This window comes from Sinocyclocheilus rhinocerous, unplaced genomic scaffold, assembly GCF_001515625.1.
Source record: "Sinocyclocheilus rhinocerous isolate Xijiao unplaced genomic scaffold, SAMN03320098_v1.1 scaffold3564, whole genome shotgun sequence".
Taxonomy (NCBI): Eukaryota; Metazoa; Chordata; class Actinopteri; order Cypriniformes; family Cyprinidae; genus Sinocyclocheilus; species Sinocyclocheilus rhinocerous.
This window is the reverse complement of record NW_015662334.1, coordinates 89,977-108,486: the sequence shown is the minus strand read 5'-3', so window position 1 is coordinate 108,486 and position 18,510 is coordinate 89,977. Positions and strand designations below refer to the sequence as shown.

The 18,510-nt window shown below is 38.0% G+C and overlaps 1 protein-coding gene across 2 annotated transcripts in view; it reads right to left on the bottom strand.

The window, feature by feature from the left end:
- The window catches only part of LOC107728039 (protein CBFA2T3-like), a 66,692-nt gene extending 55,049 nt beyond the window's left edge, over nucleotides 1-11,643 (bottom strand). For both annotated transcript variants that reach the window (XM_016538100.1, XM_016538101.1), the window contains exon 1: nucleotides 11,257-11,643. In XM_016538100.1, the coding sequence (XP_016393586.1) occupies nucleotides 11,257-11,437 (181 nt within the window). In that variant the 5' untranslated portion in view covers nucleotides 11,438-11,643. The remainder of the gene's footprint in view (nucleotides 1-11,256) is intronic.
- Nucleotides 11,644-18,510: the final 6,867 nt, after the last annotated feature.

Here is an 18,510-nt window from a genome sequence, read left to right as displayed (position 1 = left end):
ATGACGTTTTTGTAACATAGTTACAAACTGAGCATTTCATTTTTCAGGAGCATCGTGCTTCATTTAAACATTTTCCCGTCTAAGTGTAGGCTAGACTGTTGATGGATGGTCCCTACGTTTAGTAATTTATATAACTGTCATCTACTGTCGATATGTCGTTTTACATGCATTTCTGGGGTAAAACTATATGTATAGGTAATTTCAAATATTAAAGCAAGTGACATCTGGAAACAAACTGTATTGTAGGCTAGGCTACCATTTTTGCTAATCCTTTTACTAGTCCCAAGGTGATATTTAGGGGATGTAAATTAGTTCTTCTCTAAGCAGGTATAGTTCATCATGGACATATTCCGCTAACATCTGACAACCACAGGGTGTCCAAATACTTTTTGTCTTCATTTTGAACTGTAGGCTATATCCATTGGTTTATCATTTTAAATGTTTTGTAAAATGTTTTTCATTAGCAATAAACTGCACGTGGTTTTGATATTTTGCCATCTAATGCAATGATATTCATAATTTGACATTTATATAAGTCTCCAAATATCAGGCCCCTGTATGCCTGATACTTATTGTGTTTTAAACTGCTTACCAGGTGCTTATAAAATTATAATTTACATTAATTATTTATTCTGAGACCTTGACAAATAACTTTCAGCTTAAGTCTATAAGGTAAAATTCAACTGAATAGCAAAGCAGTTACTTGAGTGATTCAAAGAGCTGCATGCGCCAACTATGAATATGGATAAGAGATGGCATTTCCACAGACATTTTCAGCTGTATTTGAATATGAATATGACTTTTTCTTCTTGTGGTTTCAGGCAGAGTATTCAGTGCAGAATATATTCCTCCTTCTGAGGTGTTGGCGGAAAAAATACAGCTGCTGCTGCTAAAAAATGACCGACTTCTTCTCCAACCCCCCTCCCTTCACTTTATTCAGTTGATTCCCCCATTTTTGACTGTTTAACCATCACCGCACCTGCTAGCCATTCACTGGCATTGTAACTCAGTTTTAGGGGGAGGATCTGATGGTGTCACCGCAGGTGAGCCGATGAGAAACGCACATCTGCCTTTCTTTCCCCACCCCTTTAGAAATGACGGGATGTAAAGACATGTAAACAAACATGGTTACTCTGCTGTTGGAGAAAGTGCCGGTGGTGTAAAGTACACAGAGACAGCTGCCCCATACTTCTTTAGTCTCGCCATTCCACTTGCCTGGTCAGCCTGAGAAGCCTCCAGTCAAAACACTCTGAGAAAATCACAAATTTAACATAAATCTATTACTGGTTATGGTTATAGATTTTCACCAGGAAAATGGTGAATAAATGGAAGTCATTTTATTACAGTGGCCCCTTAGATAATGCTTTAAAGCATGATGAAATCAAACTGGACAAAAAAAAAAAAAAGGATCCTAGTTACTTTCTGATTTCTTTAGTTTAGATCGTAGTTACTTTATGATTTTATTTAAACGGGTTAGCTGTGCACATTATTGCAAATTAAAAACAATGTTTGTTTTAATATTTTTATGATGGATAAAATCACAAAATTTTGCCTATATTTTTTTCCTCATTGAATATCATGTTTTACCTGGATATACGTCACATTATCGAAGTAAAATGTTTTACATGCACTTCACTGACTTAAGGGAAGCGTGTGAGAAAAAGCATGTGTGTGTGTGTGAGTGTGTGTGTGTGTGTGTGGGAGTGTACCAGACTTTAGTGTATGTGTGTGAAGAGAAATGATGTCAATAGAATTGAACAGTACACTAGATCAAAACTCTCAGCCTTGAGGAATCCTGTAAAAAGAGTAGCCCTCACTGCACTGGCTCCACCTCTCCTCCTCTCATGACAGCTAATACCCAGTTCACAGGTATTAAATAAATTCTTTATGACTTGAGTCCTCTACACCCATTATTCTTAATCCACCATACTGATATGTGGTCAGCTCTGGTGTGGACATGCAATATCTGCCCAGATATTTGAGGATTTTTCTACAGCCACATGCAATTTGGCTACATTTACGGATGGGTCAGTCTGTACTGTTCTTGCAAGGGCAAATGTCTTAAACTTATCAAGTGTGAAGCGTGAGGATCTGTCTCCTGTGCATGCACCCTGGCTGTGCTTTAACCTAAAGCAGTTGCCTTACTGCCTTGTGGGCCATTGTTTTGTGTATGAAGGTTCCTTCTAAGAAATCTGGAATCAAACTGGCGTTCAATGCAGTGTAACATCATGTCTAATGATCTACAACAAATTTTAATGCATTTTAAAGACACCTAAGAAATATTAAGTGCTTTATTCTGGGTAAAAATGGAGTTATACACTGATAAAAAAAATTGACATTAATAAATGTATGCATCTAAACACAAAAAAATGGGATGCATTTTTAAGTTTTAGCTACTGAAAAAAAAAATGAATCATCAAAGACAAAGATAAAAAAACTTTGGATTCCTCTGTGAACTACTGATCCACTATTGGGGCTGAAAAGTGAAAAACTAGATGCCACATGAGGGATGACCGTAGTCAAGTGATTATTTTTATTTTTAGACAGCAAGAGACAGCGAGCAAAAATAATTTGTGTGACAGCAAAAAACCTTTGATTATATAATTTCTATTTACATTAGCAGAAAACAGTGGCTGCATAATTTGTTGAAAATCTTTACAATTCATTACATTACATTTTATCCTTCCCTCTGATCAGTAATGGACCAAGGCACTGGGAAGAGCTTATTCATAGGCTCTCCATTCCAGTGAAATCTCTAAATGTGCAGCCAAATATGTCTTCATTACTGAGATACATCTGCTGACAAACATGCAATTTTAATTGGTTTAGCAAAAAATCATCAGTCAGGAAAGTGTTCTGACTTGCACTTAATCCACACGTTCTATTTGAGGTCTGAGAGACTCAAGGCCCTTATATAGTGTTATAAAAGAAGATCATTTGAGAAACATCTCAGTATTTTTTGTTCATGAAATAAAAGTCACTAGTGACCAAAAAAGCTTAGTTATTAACAGTAATCAAAATACCTTCTTTTATATTGTGCAAAAGAAAGTAAGTCATTCAGGTTTGAAACAACACGAGGGTGAGTAGCTAAATGATGATAGAATTTATTTATTTGTTTATTTATTTTTGTTGAACTATCCCTTTAATCACTTTAATTATACCTTTTTTTAATAAATAAATGATACTCTAAAGAAGAAACTAAAACTACCAGCAGGTGGCGGGTAAATGTCTTTTTGAGTTGATTCGTTCAAACGACTGATTCACTCAGGAATTCAGTTAAACGGCTCTCTCTATGGACTACTGAATCATTGGTTCACACGATTCGTTCAAAACGCAGATTCATTCAGAAACTAAACACCGCTGTGTTGCTGAGAGACGCACAACAATTCTGCTGTGGCTTTTAGGTAATATTTTCGTTGGCAAAATTGAACAAAAACTCACAAATGTTTAAAATATAGCACAATATTAACTTATTTACTGAACTGTTGTATAAAATCACATTTGCACTTGTTCTTGAGCACTTGTGTGATATTGCTCTCGCTGTTCGTGTGATAGTCGCTTATCATATGAAATAAATATGAGACAGAAACTCATACAGGGGCATTTTTGCACAAATATCTTGAATTTTAGGGCATAACTGCATTTATGGAGTTGTTGCCCTGCATCATATTTGTCAACAGTCCACTGTATGAAATGTAAGATGACGTACAGGTCTGGGGGCGGGGCCAGTGCGTTAACTGCCTTAAAATATTTTAATCACGTTATTTTTTTCTTACTTAATTTACATAACTAATTAATTAAGTTAACGCTTAAACTGACAGCCCTAATATATATATATATATATATATAGTGATTAAATTGTCCACCAGGCAAAAAAGTATGAACACTAGTATTAGTGATGCTTGCCTTAGCAAAAACCAGTAATAAACTGAAACTTAAAAAATAGTTTAGTCTCCTGCTTCTTGGATTTGTCTACTGAGAAAAAGATTGATCGAATTTCACACATCTCCTCTAGAGTTTCAAAAGAGATCTCAAGAAGATCTCAACAATGTCTGTGTTCAGATTGGCAAGATACCGAAGTCATTTTTGATATGGTTCAAACTTTGTTCATCGAATTCTTTTATATTTTCTCTCACATGCAATTTATTAATGCTGTTACCTCAATAGAGTACTATCTTCAACAGGACAAGTTCCTGGTTGTCTGGGAGATGGATCACTGGTTGTCCTGGGTCTTGATGTAGTGTTTATGGCCCTCTTCCCTGCTGGGGAGTTATAGCCCTGCCTGTCCTTCTATGGCCCACACATGCTGTTTACACAATCCTGCTATGCCTCTTGCTGTGAAACTATGGCTGAATAGAAAGGGTTAAATAGAATGGATGGGTGAAGCAAGAAACGATCTACAGCCCGGTTTCATGGTCCATTGCATTTGGACATCTCAGTGTTGCCACACTGAGTTTGTTATGTTAAGTTTCCTGTTCTAGATGCAATAAAAAAAAAAAAATCTTGATCTCTTTTAAGCACAGAAATGACTTCCACAGTACAATCTGGGTTATTTTTTTTACCCAAATGCTGGGTTGAGAGAGACTGCTGGGTAAGGAAGCTGGGTTAATTTTACCCAATTTGGGTTGATAATCATTTATAATCAGTAACCCAATGGTGCTGGGTTGGGAATGCAGAGTTCAAAGAAAGTATGCACGTCACGTAAGTTCAAACACAAACGGTTCTCTTTGTGCCAATATCACTTCACCTATCCTATCACCTATTCACAACACTTATGACAGAAATATGCATGGAAAATAGAAGAAAACAAATCAAAGAAAAGACGAGGAGTGTGTTCTTTATACACCCAAATCACTCGAGTTGTGACCAGGGACTGGTGAGCAGGAACGGAACAAGCCAGAATAGCTCTTGAAAGGAGTGATTAAAATGCTTTAAACTGAGGGTCAAATCCTGTCAGTTCCTGTCATAATACATACACTCAGAAAAAAAGGTACAAGAGCTGTCACTGGGGTGGTACGTTTTCAAAAGGTAAACCTTTGTGCCTTTACTCCTAAAGGGTGCATATTGGTACCTTAAAGGTACATCGGTACCTAAAATGCACATATTAGTGTCTAAATGCTACATATTAGTACATTTGAAAAGGTACTGCCCCAATGACAGATTTTGTACCTTTTTTTCTGAGAGTGTAGTTTATTCCCATCTTTTAGTGTTTATTACAGACTTTTAGTCTATGTGTTTCTTGCCATCACTCAAAGCCTGATGCTTTGGCCATAGAGGGACTATTTTTGATTGCGGAAGAAAAATTAGCAAAATAACCGTCAAATTTGGTCTTAAATGCAAGTTATTCAATATTTATTTAACCATTTTTAATGAACTTTTAAAAAGCAATCTCATTTAGCTGCATAAGCTGTATAAATGTTGAGTTGCCATTATTTTTGGACTTTTTCTCAGCCATATACGTATGTACGCTATCTCTTGCTTGTTTTGTCCACTTCATGGTGTTCTTGCTTACCAATAAATTTTCAGCTTTTGAATATTACTGTTGCCATGTTGGTACTGTAATTATACAGTAACTATCAAGTGATTTTCATTTTAAAACCATTTTGTGTTCAACTCAGTAGACTAGTAATTTTTAAACAATGCATTTTTTTTAAAGTGTAACGCAACAGGAAGTATGTACAATGGGATCGTGGGTTTACAACATACACATAGTAACAGGTTTGTTTTTGGTCTTAGAGTGTAACAGTGACTGGAGCAAAAGGTGCAGCATGGGGTTAGCGTCTTGAGAGCAGTTTGATTGACATTGCAACGCTCTCATGAGGGTACACTCGTAGACAGTCCGTCAATGTCACCGCCTGACAGGTCCTCCTTCCTAGCTTCATTTAGGTCTTTGTTGATGTGACTATAGCACTGCTGTCTACACTCCTCCAAGTGATCACTTTGAGGACGGTTTCAAACCTCTTCATTATGAGCAGTTATCTCTATATCTACACCACCCTTCATACTTTGACCTTCACCTAGTGGCATTAAGAATGTCCTTGTCTGTCTTTCTTTTTCTCTGCATCTGATGAAGTGGCAGAGATGTTCTCGTCTGATTGGGCTTATTGTGTCCATATGGAAATGACGGTCTCTTCGGAGGCAGAAATAGAGCAAAAAAAAAAGAGAAAGCATGGGTAAGGGCTCGCAAGAGGGAGATCTTTTTTTCACTTGCACATTATAAATCCTTTCCTGTGGCTGCAGTCACCATCAAGAGTGCTGGAAAGAGATAAGACAGGGTGCTGCCAGAGAAACACAGCTCTTTTGTCCTCTTCCTTTGTCCTCTCCCACTGAAGCTCCGGCATTCAGTGGCCCTGTTGAGTCACCCTTACAGACTGCAGTAAATGAAAGTAATTTTAAGCACAGCCGCTCAGAGAGGGACTTTATCTAATGAGAAGGTGGCCACAGGCAGTGCAACGAGGAATGGAGTCATCTGCTTTTACACTGAGAAAGGAGCGAGGCGCACTGCGGAAGCAGATGTGTCGCCAACATCTTTCTTCATTGCTATCAATGTTCTGAATCGCAGAGATTAAAAGAAGATGCAATGATGAAATGTGTGTATGAGCATGAAGAGCTTGTCATTTCTCAACAGGGTAACACTGTTAAAGAGAGGATGTGAGACAGGACAGGAAGTGAGAGAAAGAATGAGCAAGAGATAATGAACTGCATTCTGTAATGCAGAATTACACAAATCTGTTTTGATGATAAAAAAATGTTTTGTGCAGAACGTTCCCACACTATGACCAGGTCAGCCATTTACTGTGAAAAGATAATACGTAATGTTATACATTTTAGATTTTTAACAACTAGCAAATAGAGAATTCATAGTGAAATAACCTTATGTACTGTAGTCACAGATGTTTAATGGTGCTAATAGCTAAATTTGATTAAAAAAAAGTTTGAGCAGGGGTCTCCAAACTCTGTCCTGAAGGGCCGGTGTCCTTCAGAGTTTAGCTCCAACCCTAATTAAAAACACATGAACCCGCTAATTAAGGCCTTATTAGGTATACTAGAAACTTCCAGGATGGTGTGTTGAGGCAAGTTGGAGCTAAACTCTGCAGGATACCGGCCCTCCAGGACTGAGTTTGAAGACCTCTGATTTAGAGGGACTGAGATGAAAGACAGGGGGCTTATAGGCCACCTAGGGTCTAGCAATACCTACAGTATTTTCCAGACTTTTTAAAAGGATATGTTCTTCAAAGAAGACACTTTGGAAGTGGTTGGGAACCAAACAGCCCTTTGACTTAAAAAAGCACAGAGACATCTCTCAAAATATCCTATTTTATGTTCCACAGAAGAAAGTTGTAAACAACATAAGGATGAGTAAATGATGACAGAATTTTCATTTTTGGGTGGAATATCCCTATTTAAAATAGGGAGGCAAGGATAAGTAAACATGAGTCAAAGTGTGTGATTTTTTTGTGAGTGTGATTGTAAGATTTGTAATTAAAAATGCAGTAGAGAAACACAGTGACCATGATTTTGTTTTTTCCCCTGGCATTAGCACTTTCATTTAGCAAAAGAACAGCCACTATACTGTACACTTTTTGGCTCATGGTTATTAGCTTAAAATGTCGGTTTGTATCTGTCTCTTTTGGCAGTGTGTGACTCCCACAAATGCAGATTAAGGTCAGTGCTCTTCATGTACTGTAACTCATGTATGGAAACTTAATGGAGCCTCTAATTGAGTTCCCTCATTCAACATAAAATCAAATCTCACTGTGCACAATACATGATACAGATATAAACAGATATGAGGCAGTGAGAATAATCATAACCATTAAAATATCTATAATATTTGGGCACTGTTTTAGGCTACAGTCTTTCAAAAATCTTGCCAAAGAACAACATATAGTAATGTGATGTCAAAAATAGCAAACAACAACACAGATTTATGCTTTTATATATGTAGATTATTTTCTGAATATTAGATTATAATGCCAATTTCTCTGTTGACTTTAAGTCATCTTTTAACTAATTTGTTCTTTGGTGTACAAAAATATCTTAGGAGAAATAAATTAAATAAAATTAATGTGAATAGCTCAGGTAATTTGGATTTAGAAGTGATCTTGGGGGGGGGGGGGGGGGGTCTAAACACTTTGGGGGTCTTTTGCTCAAAAGAAAAATCTGAGAGTAAGGAAACCTAAGCAAAAGTCTCAATCTCCTCTCCATTCAATAGTATTGCTGTTTAGGATAAACAATTGACGTATCCCATTCATGCAGAGATCTCATCTGGTGTGATGTTGTGAATTGTAGAAATTGTTGAGTTTTCATTTGCTTGTGCACATCTGTGCCCTCGCAGGTGCGTGTGTTGATAGTTAAACCCTGACTTTGGGTTTGTGCGTTCAGGCAGTTGGCAGTGCTGGGACTAGAGATAGCAAGAAGAGAGGGTTGATGCACAGTATCAAGTTGTGAACATCTGTTCCTCATAGAGACCACAAAGCTGGTGCAGAGGAAATAGGAAGAATAACTGCTCTTTTCCTTTCTGTCTTACTCTTTCTCATACTTGTTTTGTCTCCATCTCTCCCTCCCTTCCCCTGTCCTCCCCATGTTGCATGCTCACATTCACACATATATGCTGAGACTCCTTACTAGAAAGTACTGTAGTGGTACACTGTCAAATGGTTGCTTGAATGATTACCATATTACCATATTTTGATAAATAATATTTAACCAAAGGATACATCAAAGAATATCATGATGTCCAATGTCATGTCAATGCCATGTTCAAGTTTAAATTCATTCTTGGAGTTCAAAACATTTTCTCATTGTTATTTTTCTTGAGTGATGCATGTAGTCACTCTCAATGATTGTATTATTTGAGTAGTAAATACTTTTTGTCTATGCAATATCATCATCATTTTGAGCTTGCTTGCCACTCTCCATTGCCTACGTATCACTATTGGAAAGCATCCATGCACTCTCGAAGGGTGCTATAACACTATTATTTTTATTAAAACCCGGAAGTTAGTATTTTAGCACTTCCAGTTCCACTGTCCTAAAATCATTTGATTTTGAATGTTTTTTTTGTTAAATGCCTGAAATAAGGTCTGTGGTTAACACAAACTCATTTTCATGTCTTGTTCTATGACATAAAATGCATTAGTAATACCCCCTTGTGATTTTTTAAAAGCTTTTATTTGTCTTGAAAAAGTCAGTTGCTAATAAGTGGTTAAATGAGACTACTGAGGTTGTCAGGGACATTCTTATCTACGTTCTCAACTCGTAATCTGCTTTCACAACCAAATCTGTGCTCTTGCAAACTATTCAAAACAAACTTTCAGGGATTTTTTATTATTTTTTATTATTAATTAAGACTGAAGGAGTTGTTGGGAGTTTAATGGTGGTGATGTGGAAGTCATGTGACTGTGGTGTAGTTCATTTATAGCCTACGTTTAGCTTTTTACTTCTGCCGATTGTATTTAAGCTTCAAAATTCATAAATGTTGTGTTCATTTTCTCAGATTTCCAAAATAACAAAATGTCATAAACTTTTGTTGTTTGCAGAGATTATTTTCTGCAATAATCCAAAAGCCAATGGAAAAATCAATTGGGATTTTGTCAAGGGAACCATGGTGATGCTAACTTCCAGGTTAGCTTACAAAAATATGTCAGCATTGCAGCACTTAATGTACCTCAACTTTACGAGTCAGATGTATGAGTGATGTTCTAGTGGTTTTTTCAGGGAAGGAGGCGGGAGAATTACAAGTTCTGAGTTCCATGCAACATATGACACCTATGATGCCTTAAAATGTTGTCTTGTAGCGCAGTAAGTTTTGTAACTGAGATTCTCTGTTGCAGCCATGCTGAACCCATCCATCTTCTACAGATCATTATGTCTCGTGAGCCACATGCACCTAAAACAACACCTCCATGAGCATTTGACCAGCACTGCATTCCAGAATATCAGTGAAGTTGAATAAATTGTTGATTTATTGTACTCTTTGTCAATGCTTGAAAAACGTTCAGGACAGCGTAATTCCCCTGCAAGCACGGTCAGCCCTTAACACACATACAGCACTGTTAGCTATGCTAAGATGCTAAAGCACTGGCCAACATATCATCCAAGCATACATATTCAAATAGCTGTGGATTAGTGTGGCTAAGCTCTCTGCTGCCTGTGATAGGAAAGAACCAGACTTTGTTTTGATAATTTTTCCCTCTTTTTTTCCTTTATGAATTTCAGGGTTTCTATTCGGCTCCCCCGTCTTGTTATATGTGTGGTAGGTGGCTGTTTTTCATTGCAGACTGGTGTGTATGCAGTGTGTGTGTGTGTGTGTGTTGATAATGCACAGGGAGAGAAGCCAGCGCTCTGACATCTCTCCACCGCTGCGGTTATCGTTTCGCCACAGCTGTTGCCCAAGTCGCACCACATCTGCCACCTCACAAGAAGGTTTGCCGCTATCACCCAACATGAAAATCCCCTTCATTACCCAGCTGTTGACTACACCTCCCATTAGCCCCTTCTCATATGTGTACGCAAACCTAGATAGGTAGCAGTACATGAGACAAAGCGCCACTGTTTACAAGCTCCAGGTCCTTTCTTTGTAGCTGAGCAGCGGGTTGGCCTTAGGGACATTTAGCTCGCTGCCTCAGCCATTTTATCACTAAATTACAGGGGATGTTTATGACTAAGCCTAATTATACTGCGCTTATCAGAGAAATGTGTGCAGAGCTCATTATTGCCAAGAGCCGAGCACTGCCGCAGGTAATGTGCAATGCTCTATATTACCTTTCAACGCAAACTAAAACCATTTTTGCCTTAAGACCATAAAGTGCAACTTTAGTGCCACTTTAGCTTAAAATTCTAATATTGGTCTCAAGAGGCTTTAGAGTTCTCAGATATTGTGAACCCTGTTCAGAGGCAGTTACATGATTTGCTGTGTAGCTACATGTTTTGGCTATTATCTAAATGGCAGACTGCACAAAGAAGTCAAAAAGGGTACAAAGTAAAAACAAGAGCTTTTACCAGAGGTACCAGTTTCTGTGTGCCCAGCTAAAAAGACTAGCATAGCTGGTTAACTGCATATGTTTTGGATGTTGTGCGCCAGCATGGCATCCCACCAGACTTCTCTACTAGCATACTTAGAGTTGTTTGGTCAACCAGCATCACAAAAAAAGGCCATCTTGATCGTCCACTCTCATCAACTTTATTTTGCTGTGTTTTACTAGACTCTACTGCACATGCTGTCTCTAGAATGTGTGTGTTTCTTTCACTCACCTGTGGAGTGTCTCTTAGACATATGAGCAGGCAGGGCCAATCGACGAAGGGCTCGTTTATCCAGGGTAACACTGTGGCTGGTCAGCGTGACTGTTGGCACTCTGGGTGCAGTGAGAGCGGTGGAAGACACTGTCCTGATCCCAGACCTACTAAGTCTCTTTGCATGGATCACTCCAGCCATCTCATTTCAATGCATCGGTTCACAAAGTTCCACAAATCAACTCCTCTAGAGTTCCAGAGGCCCGCAGGATACTCACAGTCAGCTAACTAGTTCCACCCTGAATAGGCTGTCATGTTGTCCAGTCCAGTAACCAATGCAAATGTCTTTAAGCATGGACAATCGCACAATTCAATGAGAAGACCAAACGCAAGACTCATGCCCTCATAGAACTGAAAATAGTTGTCCTCCTTTTAAATGCTGACCACAAACCTTTTCCTTTCCTCTCTTTAGCTCAGGTAGCAATGCCAGTGTCGTTCTCCAAAATGTATGGGCTTCTGGGCAAACAGTGATATTCTCTGTCACAGCAGGGAACGTGTAGTGAGCACATGTTCCTCCCACTAGCCTCTCTCTCTCTCTCTCTCTCACTCTCTCTTTATCTCTTTCACTCTCTTTGTAACAGTTAAAAAGAAAGGGTGGTATGGGTGGCAGAGAGGTCAGCCTGATTGTGGGCTGAGACTGTACTTCAATTGGGCAATGTGTATACATACGCCTTACATTACATGCATTTGTTCCCAGAACTCAGTTTAAACGAAGTCTCCTTTTGGGAACAACCAGGAATGCCCACAGTTGTAGTAATATTTCATAAAGTTGTTTTTTATAAAAAGTTCCTTTTAAAGTTAAGGTTAGTCTGTAATAATGTATAAATAAAATAGCTTTATATATACAGTATATGTATATATATATATATATATATATATAAAATGAGGTCTATGTATGTCCTCAGCTAAACAAATGTCTGTGTGTCCTGTCCCCATGTGAGCAGGTGGTTCCCCAGGCGAAAGTAAACAGGGCTGAGTGGCTGTGATAGCTCACATCCAGGCTTCCTCTAGCAGGAACCAGCTGTGTCTGTGGGCAGATCATACTTCCTGTTCCTACTGGACAGTAGGGCTCCTCCTGGTGCCCATACTTCCTTTTTAACACCTCCTGGTCTGCACACAAGGTCAAACAGGTTCAAGGCTGAGAATCTCTGTAACATTCCCATCTGAAGGCATGTTTCTTAAGTCTGAAGGCATATTGCAACATACTGTAGACCGGGTTTTTTTGCTCATTTCATCATGGTGTTTTTTAATATTCAGAGTTGTTCTTCTAATTAAGTCCACAGACTCATATGCTTTACTTATTTATGTTATAATATTGTTATGCAGTTGGCATCTGCAGAGTTATGTGTAAAAAAATTTTTTTTTTGCATTTTGTGAAGAAAATGTGAGGCTAGGGCATTGTTGATAGTTGCCCTGGTGTTGATAAGCGGTTTCTAAGGTGTTGTCAGTGGTTTTTAGCAGGTTGATATGTGTTGCTAGAGGTTTAGGTTGGTAGATTCAGATGAGTTCTTATGTTGCTTACTGGCCTAGGTCAAATGAGCCTTTCCCAAGTCTCTAGTATAACTTAGTCTCTAGAAAATTATCTAAAAAACGTAGAAAAGTAATAGCACACCTCTCCTAAATAACCCACAGGATTTAAGGTGCCATTCCTGTCTCTTAAACAGTGAAGTTTATTACATAGATTTACTGGTTTCATATCCCTAATCCTAAGAATGAACATTAGTAATACAGCTTGCCTTAGCCAACACAATTAAAAAAATTTTTTTTTAGAAGAGATAATGGAGAGAGAGAAAATTAGAGATTTTAGAAAATTAACATACTTTCTTCTAAAGGCTGGAGAGTAGCAGCCCTGCGGCCCGCTGCAGTAATGCTGGTACTGAGAAATTAGCTTGTGTACAGCTGTGACCCACTGGCCTCCACACACACACTTACTCAGAGGACAGAAGTGAAAGGGGATGTGCACACAGATGCACCGGCTGTCACTGCCAAACTCACACAGATGGTGGCCAGCAGAGTGGATATGAGAGTAGTGTATGTGTGTGGGTGCGGGAGTTTGGCCATGTGTTACAGGTGGAAGTTTTGTTACAGAGCCCTAAGTATATAATATTTTTGTCCCCCATTACCACAAAATATTTTAGGGACTTTCCTTGTGTGTACACAGTGGAAAATATTACGCTCAGGGGTTGCTCTTTCAAATGAATCTACATATCAGTGTTGTCTCAGATGTTTCTACTATATTTTGGAGAAATAAAACACTGCTTTAATAACAGAAACCCAACACTCAGAAAAAAGCAGGTACAGGAATTCAGGAAGAGTGTAATCAAGGAACTAAAGACTACTGGGTTACAGCTTAATTTGCTAATGATAAAACATAGACTCACAATAAGACAAGATCTGAGTAAGAACTGAACAATGAAGGCTATATATACACATGGGAAAATGAGGAAATAAACAGGCGATAAACATGTGTTGACATGAAACCATAATGAACAGGAAAATAACCACAGGAAATTGAAATACAGACACACAGGAACAAAATACAAACTAAAAGTCAGGTACAATATTAAAATAAGAGTTGGAACCAAATAAAGCACTGATAATACATTACATTGTACAGATTTCTGACTTTTGAGTTTCTCAAATCTGAGCCCAGTGTGAGACACTTTAGAGATCCCTTGAATGTTTTTTTGTTTTGTTTTTTTCAACAGGAAATTAAGAGACTTCAGCAAAAATGTACATTTGTTGTTACAATGTCACTGGCATCTAGAAGAAACATCTGAGATATTAATCTGAGATCTCATCTGTGATTTTTCTTTTTTTGTTATTGAGATAAAGGCTGATACATATGGTCAATGTACAGTCACGCTCTCGTGAACCATTATGGCTTAAATATAGAGTAATTTATAATCATCACAACAACACAGTTTATTGCTCTGCTAGAACCTGAATGGGCCAGATGTGTGTTTGCACCTGTGCTGTTGTATGTTTGTTTCCCTCACCTTATATACTCACAGAAAACTGCATGCAACTTTCTTCTGTACCTCAAAGCTTGATGTCTTAAGCAGGAATTCCCATACTCCTACAGTACTTGGAAAATGAAAGTGCACTTGAAGTTGGCTTCCAACTTGGAAACTCAATCATACATTTTCAATCTCAATTTAGCATAGATGTGGGTGTTTCTTCACATGGACATGGTGGCACTTGGATAAATGGATACATAGTTTTCACAGCAAATAAAATGAATGAAATCGTAAAACCTATTTAACAAATGTTAGCAGAGACAGAAGTAAAAAATGTGGTATGATTGACAAATCTAACAGTAGTGCATTTTGTTCCTTCATACATCATCTTCCGAACATCAGACAACATATTGCTACATTCATGGAAGATATCAAGTAGGAATATCCAGCAATTAACTTTCAGTGGAATGCATAAGTATATTAGTGCGTGGATAGAGTAAATATGTTTAGTTGCGTTTATCTCTCAAGTGTGAGTGTATCTCTTAGTCCTCAGATGTTGTCAGGTATTAAATACGTTTTTGGACAAAGGAAGATAATGATTTCTCTATAATCTCCGTGGCCCTGTATTCCTCTGCACTGGTGTGATGGTGGCTGTGGCGTGACCCAGACCTGCTTTGCTCCCGGTGATAAGGTCAGGATAGAGGGGAACGTTATGCAAGCGGCTAACATGCCCTTATCTCAGCTAGCGGCTGCTGCTCCCAGCCCTCTGCAGCACCAGACTAGACTAGCCATGTTAGAGAGATCCGCATATCAGTGGCATACAGGCTCTCCTCAGCAAATAGATACAGCAAGAACACAGGGGAGAGCTTAATTAGGATTTTAACCAAGCAACTGAGCTCAGTGACAAAATAACACAGTTTTCCATAAGCACACATGTTGAGCTAGCGGCAAGTGAGCGTATTTTAAAAAGAGAAGGCTCCAAATATTCCCTGCTAGAAAGTCAAGGTAAATCCAGCTTCTGATGGTAGAGTAGCTGGTTTTATATGACTATTCACTGGTCCAAGATGGTCTAAATGGCTGATCGGCTAGACTACCAACTGGTAGACCTGATGTCGACCTGGTACTGTAGACCCTCTTAGTTAAGCTGGCCAGAGCTGGTAGACCAGCAATGGATCAGCTATATGTTACAGGGAAAAAAAAAACAAATGACCAAGGTTTATAGTTTTCCAGCAAGGAAACCCATCCATCTAATAATGTTGTTATTATATACATTATTGAGGATTAATATATAGTTCAGTCATGAAACTCTAGATGGCGCAGGCTGACGAGTTGTTAATGTAACTGATGATATTCAGAGAGTTAAACAACTTGGCACAAGCTGATTGGTTCATGCTGCATATGCAGCCAATGAGCCAGATTTAAATTTTTAAACCAGAAAACATACAAGTGTAAAACTACGTGCAGGTTATTCGCGTGAGGAGTAATTACTAAGCATGTCTTGTTCATGTAACAGCAGTAGCATTAGCAGCAGCAGCAAGCAGTTTTCCTAGTTCATGTATGTGAGAATACAACGTCAAGCGTCGTGGATTTTGGAACAGTAAAGTGAATTGGGGATTACATTATTTGCCCTAAATCTCCAATGCTTTTAATATTTTCTGTGGGCATTCATTTTTACATTAACCGCAAACAGATCACTTTCAGATGCACACCTCACTAGTGGGGTCGGTTTGCAGTTGGCATTTCACAGTTGTTCACAGTTTTAAGTCAAGGTGAACCCGTATAACTGTCTTTCATAAACGTCATACTGTCAACAGCCTTACCTATTTAACCATAACAACTTAATGAGCAACAGAAAATAATATACCTGCTCATACGTGTACTCTACTCGTGCCGCATTGCAATGCACTCAGAAGAGGGAGTGCTCATTCTTAAAGGGGCACATCTCTATTTCACTCGTTACCTTGGTTTAGCGATAGTGAAGAGTTTATTATGAAAGTCATGTTTAGTGATAGTTTAAAGATAATGAATCATGAATTCGTTTAAAATTATAAAGATGCTACTAATAATAATAATTTCCAATCAGTAGCCCATGTACAATGTAGTTAATAGTAGGACACTCTTTAACTGATTTACAAATTTACTATTTGTGTATTCAGTTGGGCTTACAGCAATTATAGTACTTTCATGGATTGTAGCAGCAGTATCATAGAATTCAGATCGCGTTATTAGCGAATTGTTGATAGCAGTATGCATAGCAAATCAAGTCAAATTATTACTGTTGTTTATTTGTGTATTCAGTTGGGCTTACAGCAATTATAGTACTTTCATGGAGTGTAGCAGCAGTATCATAGAATTCAGATCACGTTATTAGCGAATTGTTAATTGCAGTATGAATATCAAATCAGTCAAATTATTAGTTGTTTTTAGTAGCGACAGCAGGAAGTATCTGGTTGCAACTTGCATGAAATTTCAGTGATAACACATGGGGTAAGTAACTCTTTAAAATTGAAATAGGCTTTTATTACTTCGTTTATTTAACAGTGCGTACAGAGATTTTGTGAACTCTTCAAAGCGAAATTGGCATTTTTTTGCATTTCATTGTTTAATAAAGATGCTTATAGTAATTCTAAGTACTTTCGTGCAGCTGTAGCAGCAGTATGCATAGCTATTCAGATCGCAATATTTAGCTAATTTAATGGCAGTAGAATGGCATAGCAAATTCAGATGCAATGTTAGAAATAATATTAGCAGCAGACTGCATAGCAACCAATTATTATTGCTAATATAGCAGGGGCAGCAAAAAGTACTTTAGTTGCATGACATTTCAGTGATAATTCATGGATGGACTACAGCAATTCTAGTACTTTCATGGAGTAGCAGCAGTACCCATAGAATTTCAGATTGCGTTATTAGTGAAGTATTAATAGCAGTATGCATAGCAAATCAAATTATGAATTTAGTTGCGGCAGCAGTAGGTAGACCGTAGTATATATTTACATTTATTCATTTTGCAGACACTTTTATCCAAAGCGACTTACAATTGCTGAATTTTCAGTGACTAAAAATGGATGGTATATGAACTCTTCAAGCGAATAGGCATCATTTACGTTTCATTCATTTAAAAGGGGCTTATAGCAATTTTATGTACTTTCGTGCAGCTGTAGCTGCTGTATGCATAGCTATTCAAATCGCTAGTTTAGGGAATTTTAATAGCAGCAGCACGCATAGCAAAATTCAGATGCAATGTTAGAAATATTAGCAGCAGTCTGCATGGCAATCCAGTTATCATTGTTGCTAATATAGCAGCGGCAGGCGGCAGCACAAAGCACATTTAGTTGCATGACATTTCAATGATAAGATAATGCTTGGATGGTAGTGAACTTTTAGGTGAAATAGGTATTTTATTACTTTGCTATTCAATTCAACAGGGTTTATAGAACTCTTCAAAGCGAAATAAGCATTAACTGGTTGTGTTTGGTTATTTAATAAAGGGGTAGTAGCAATTCTAAGTACTTTTGTGCAGCAGTATGCATAGCTATTCAGATCGCAATGTTAGCAAATTTTATAGCATGCATAGAAAATTCAGATGCTAGGTTAGAAATAATATTAGCAGCAGCATGCATAGCGTAGCAGTAGCTTGCATAGGCATTCAGTTATCGAGATTTTTCTCAGCAGCAGCATGCACAGCATTTCTATGTTGCGAATTTTAATTTGGACACAATTAATATAAAAGCAGACAACTGCATTTAAATAAAATCACTGCAGTGTCTTCCTCAAGACCATCTTGGAATGAGCCATGCATTTAGCATTAATATGCAATATAAATATTTTAAATGATCAAAATAAATGAGCAGCTGCTTTTGAGGCAGAATTAGTCCTGGGCATATGACACCACAACTACAGGGTGTACAGTGATTTATTATTTCGCCAAAAATGTTGTTAGTACACACATAGTTATTTAGGTCATTAGTTAAATAAACCTAAGGGTCCAGCACCCAGGTTCACATTGTTTAAGCCACTAGTTAATTTATCTGGGCTCCATTACCCCAGAAACACATTTAACTCGGGTCACTAGTTTAAGCTATCTGGTCAACCAATCAGGTACACAAAACAATAGTTCACTATCGTTAAGCCATTCGGCAAAGCTGGCCCAGGCTCACATAGATAGCAAACACACGGTCTCACGGCTCACCAGAGCAGCAGCAGTACATATGTCTTGGCAATAGATCTGCTTGTTCTGGGGGGTTTTATCTTT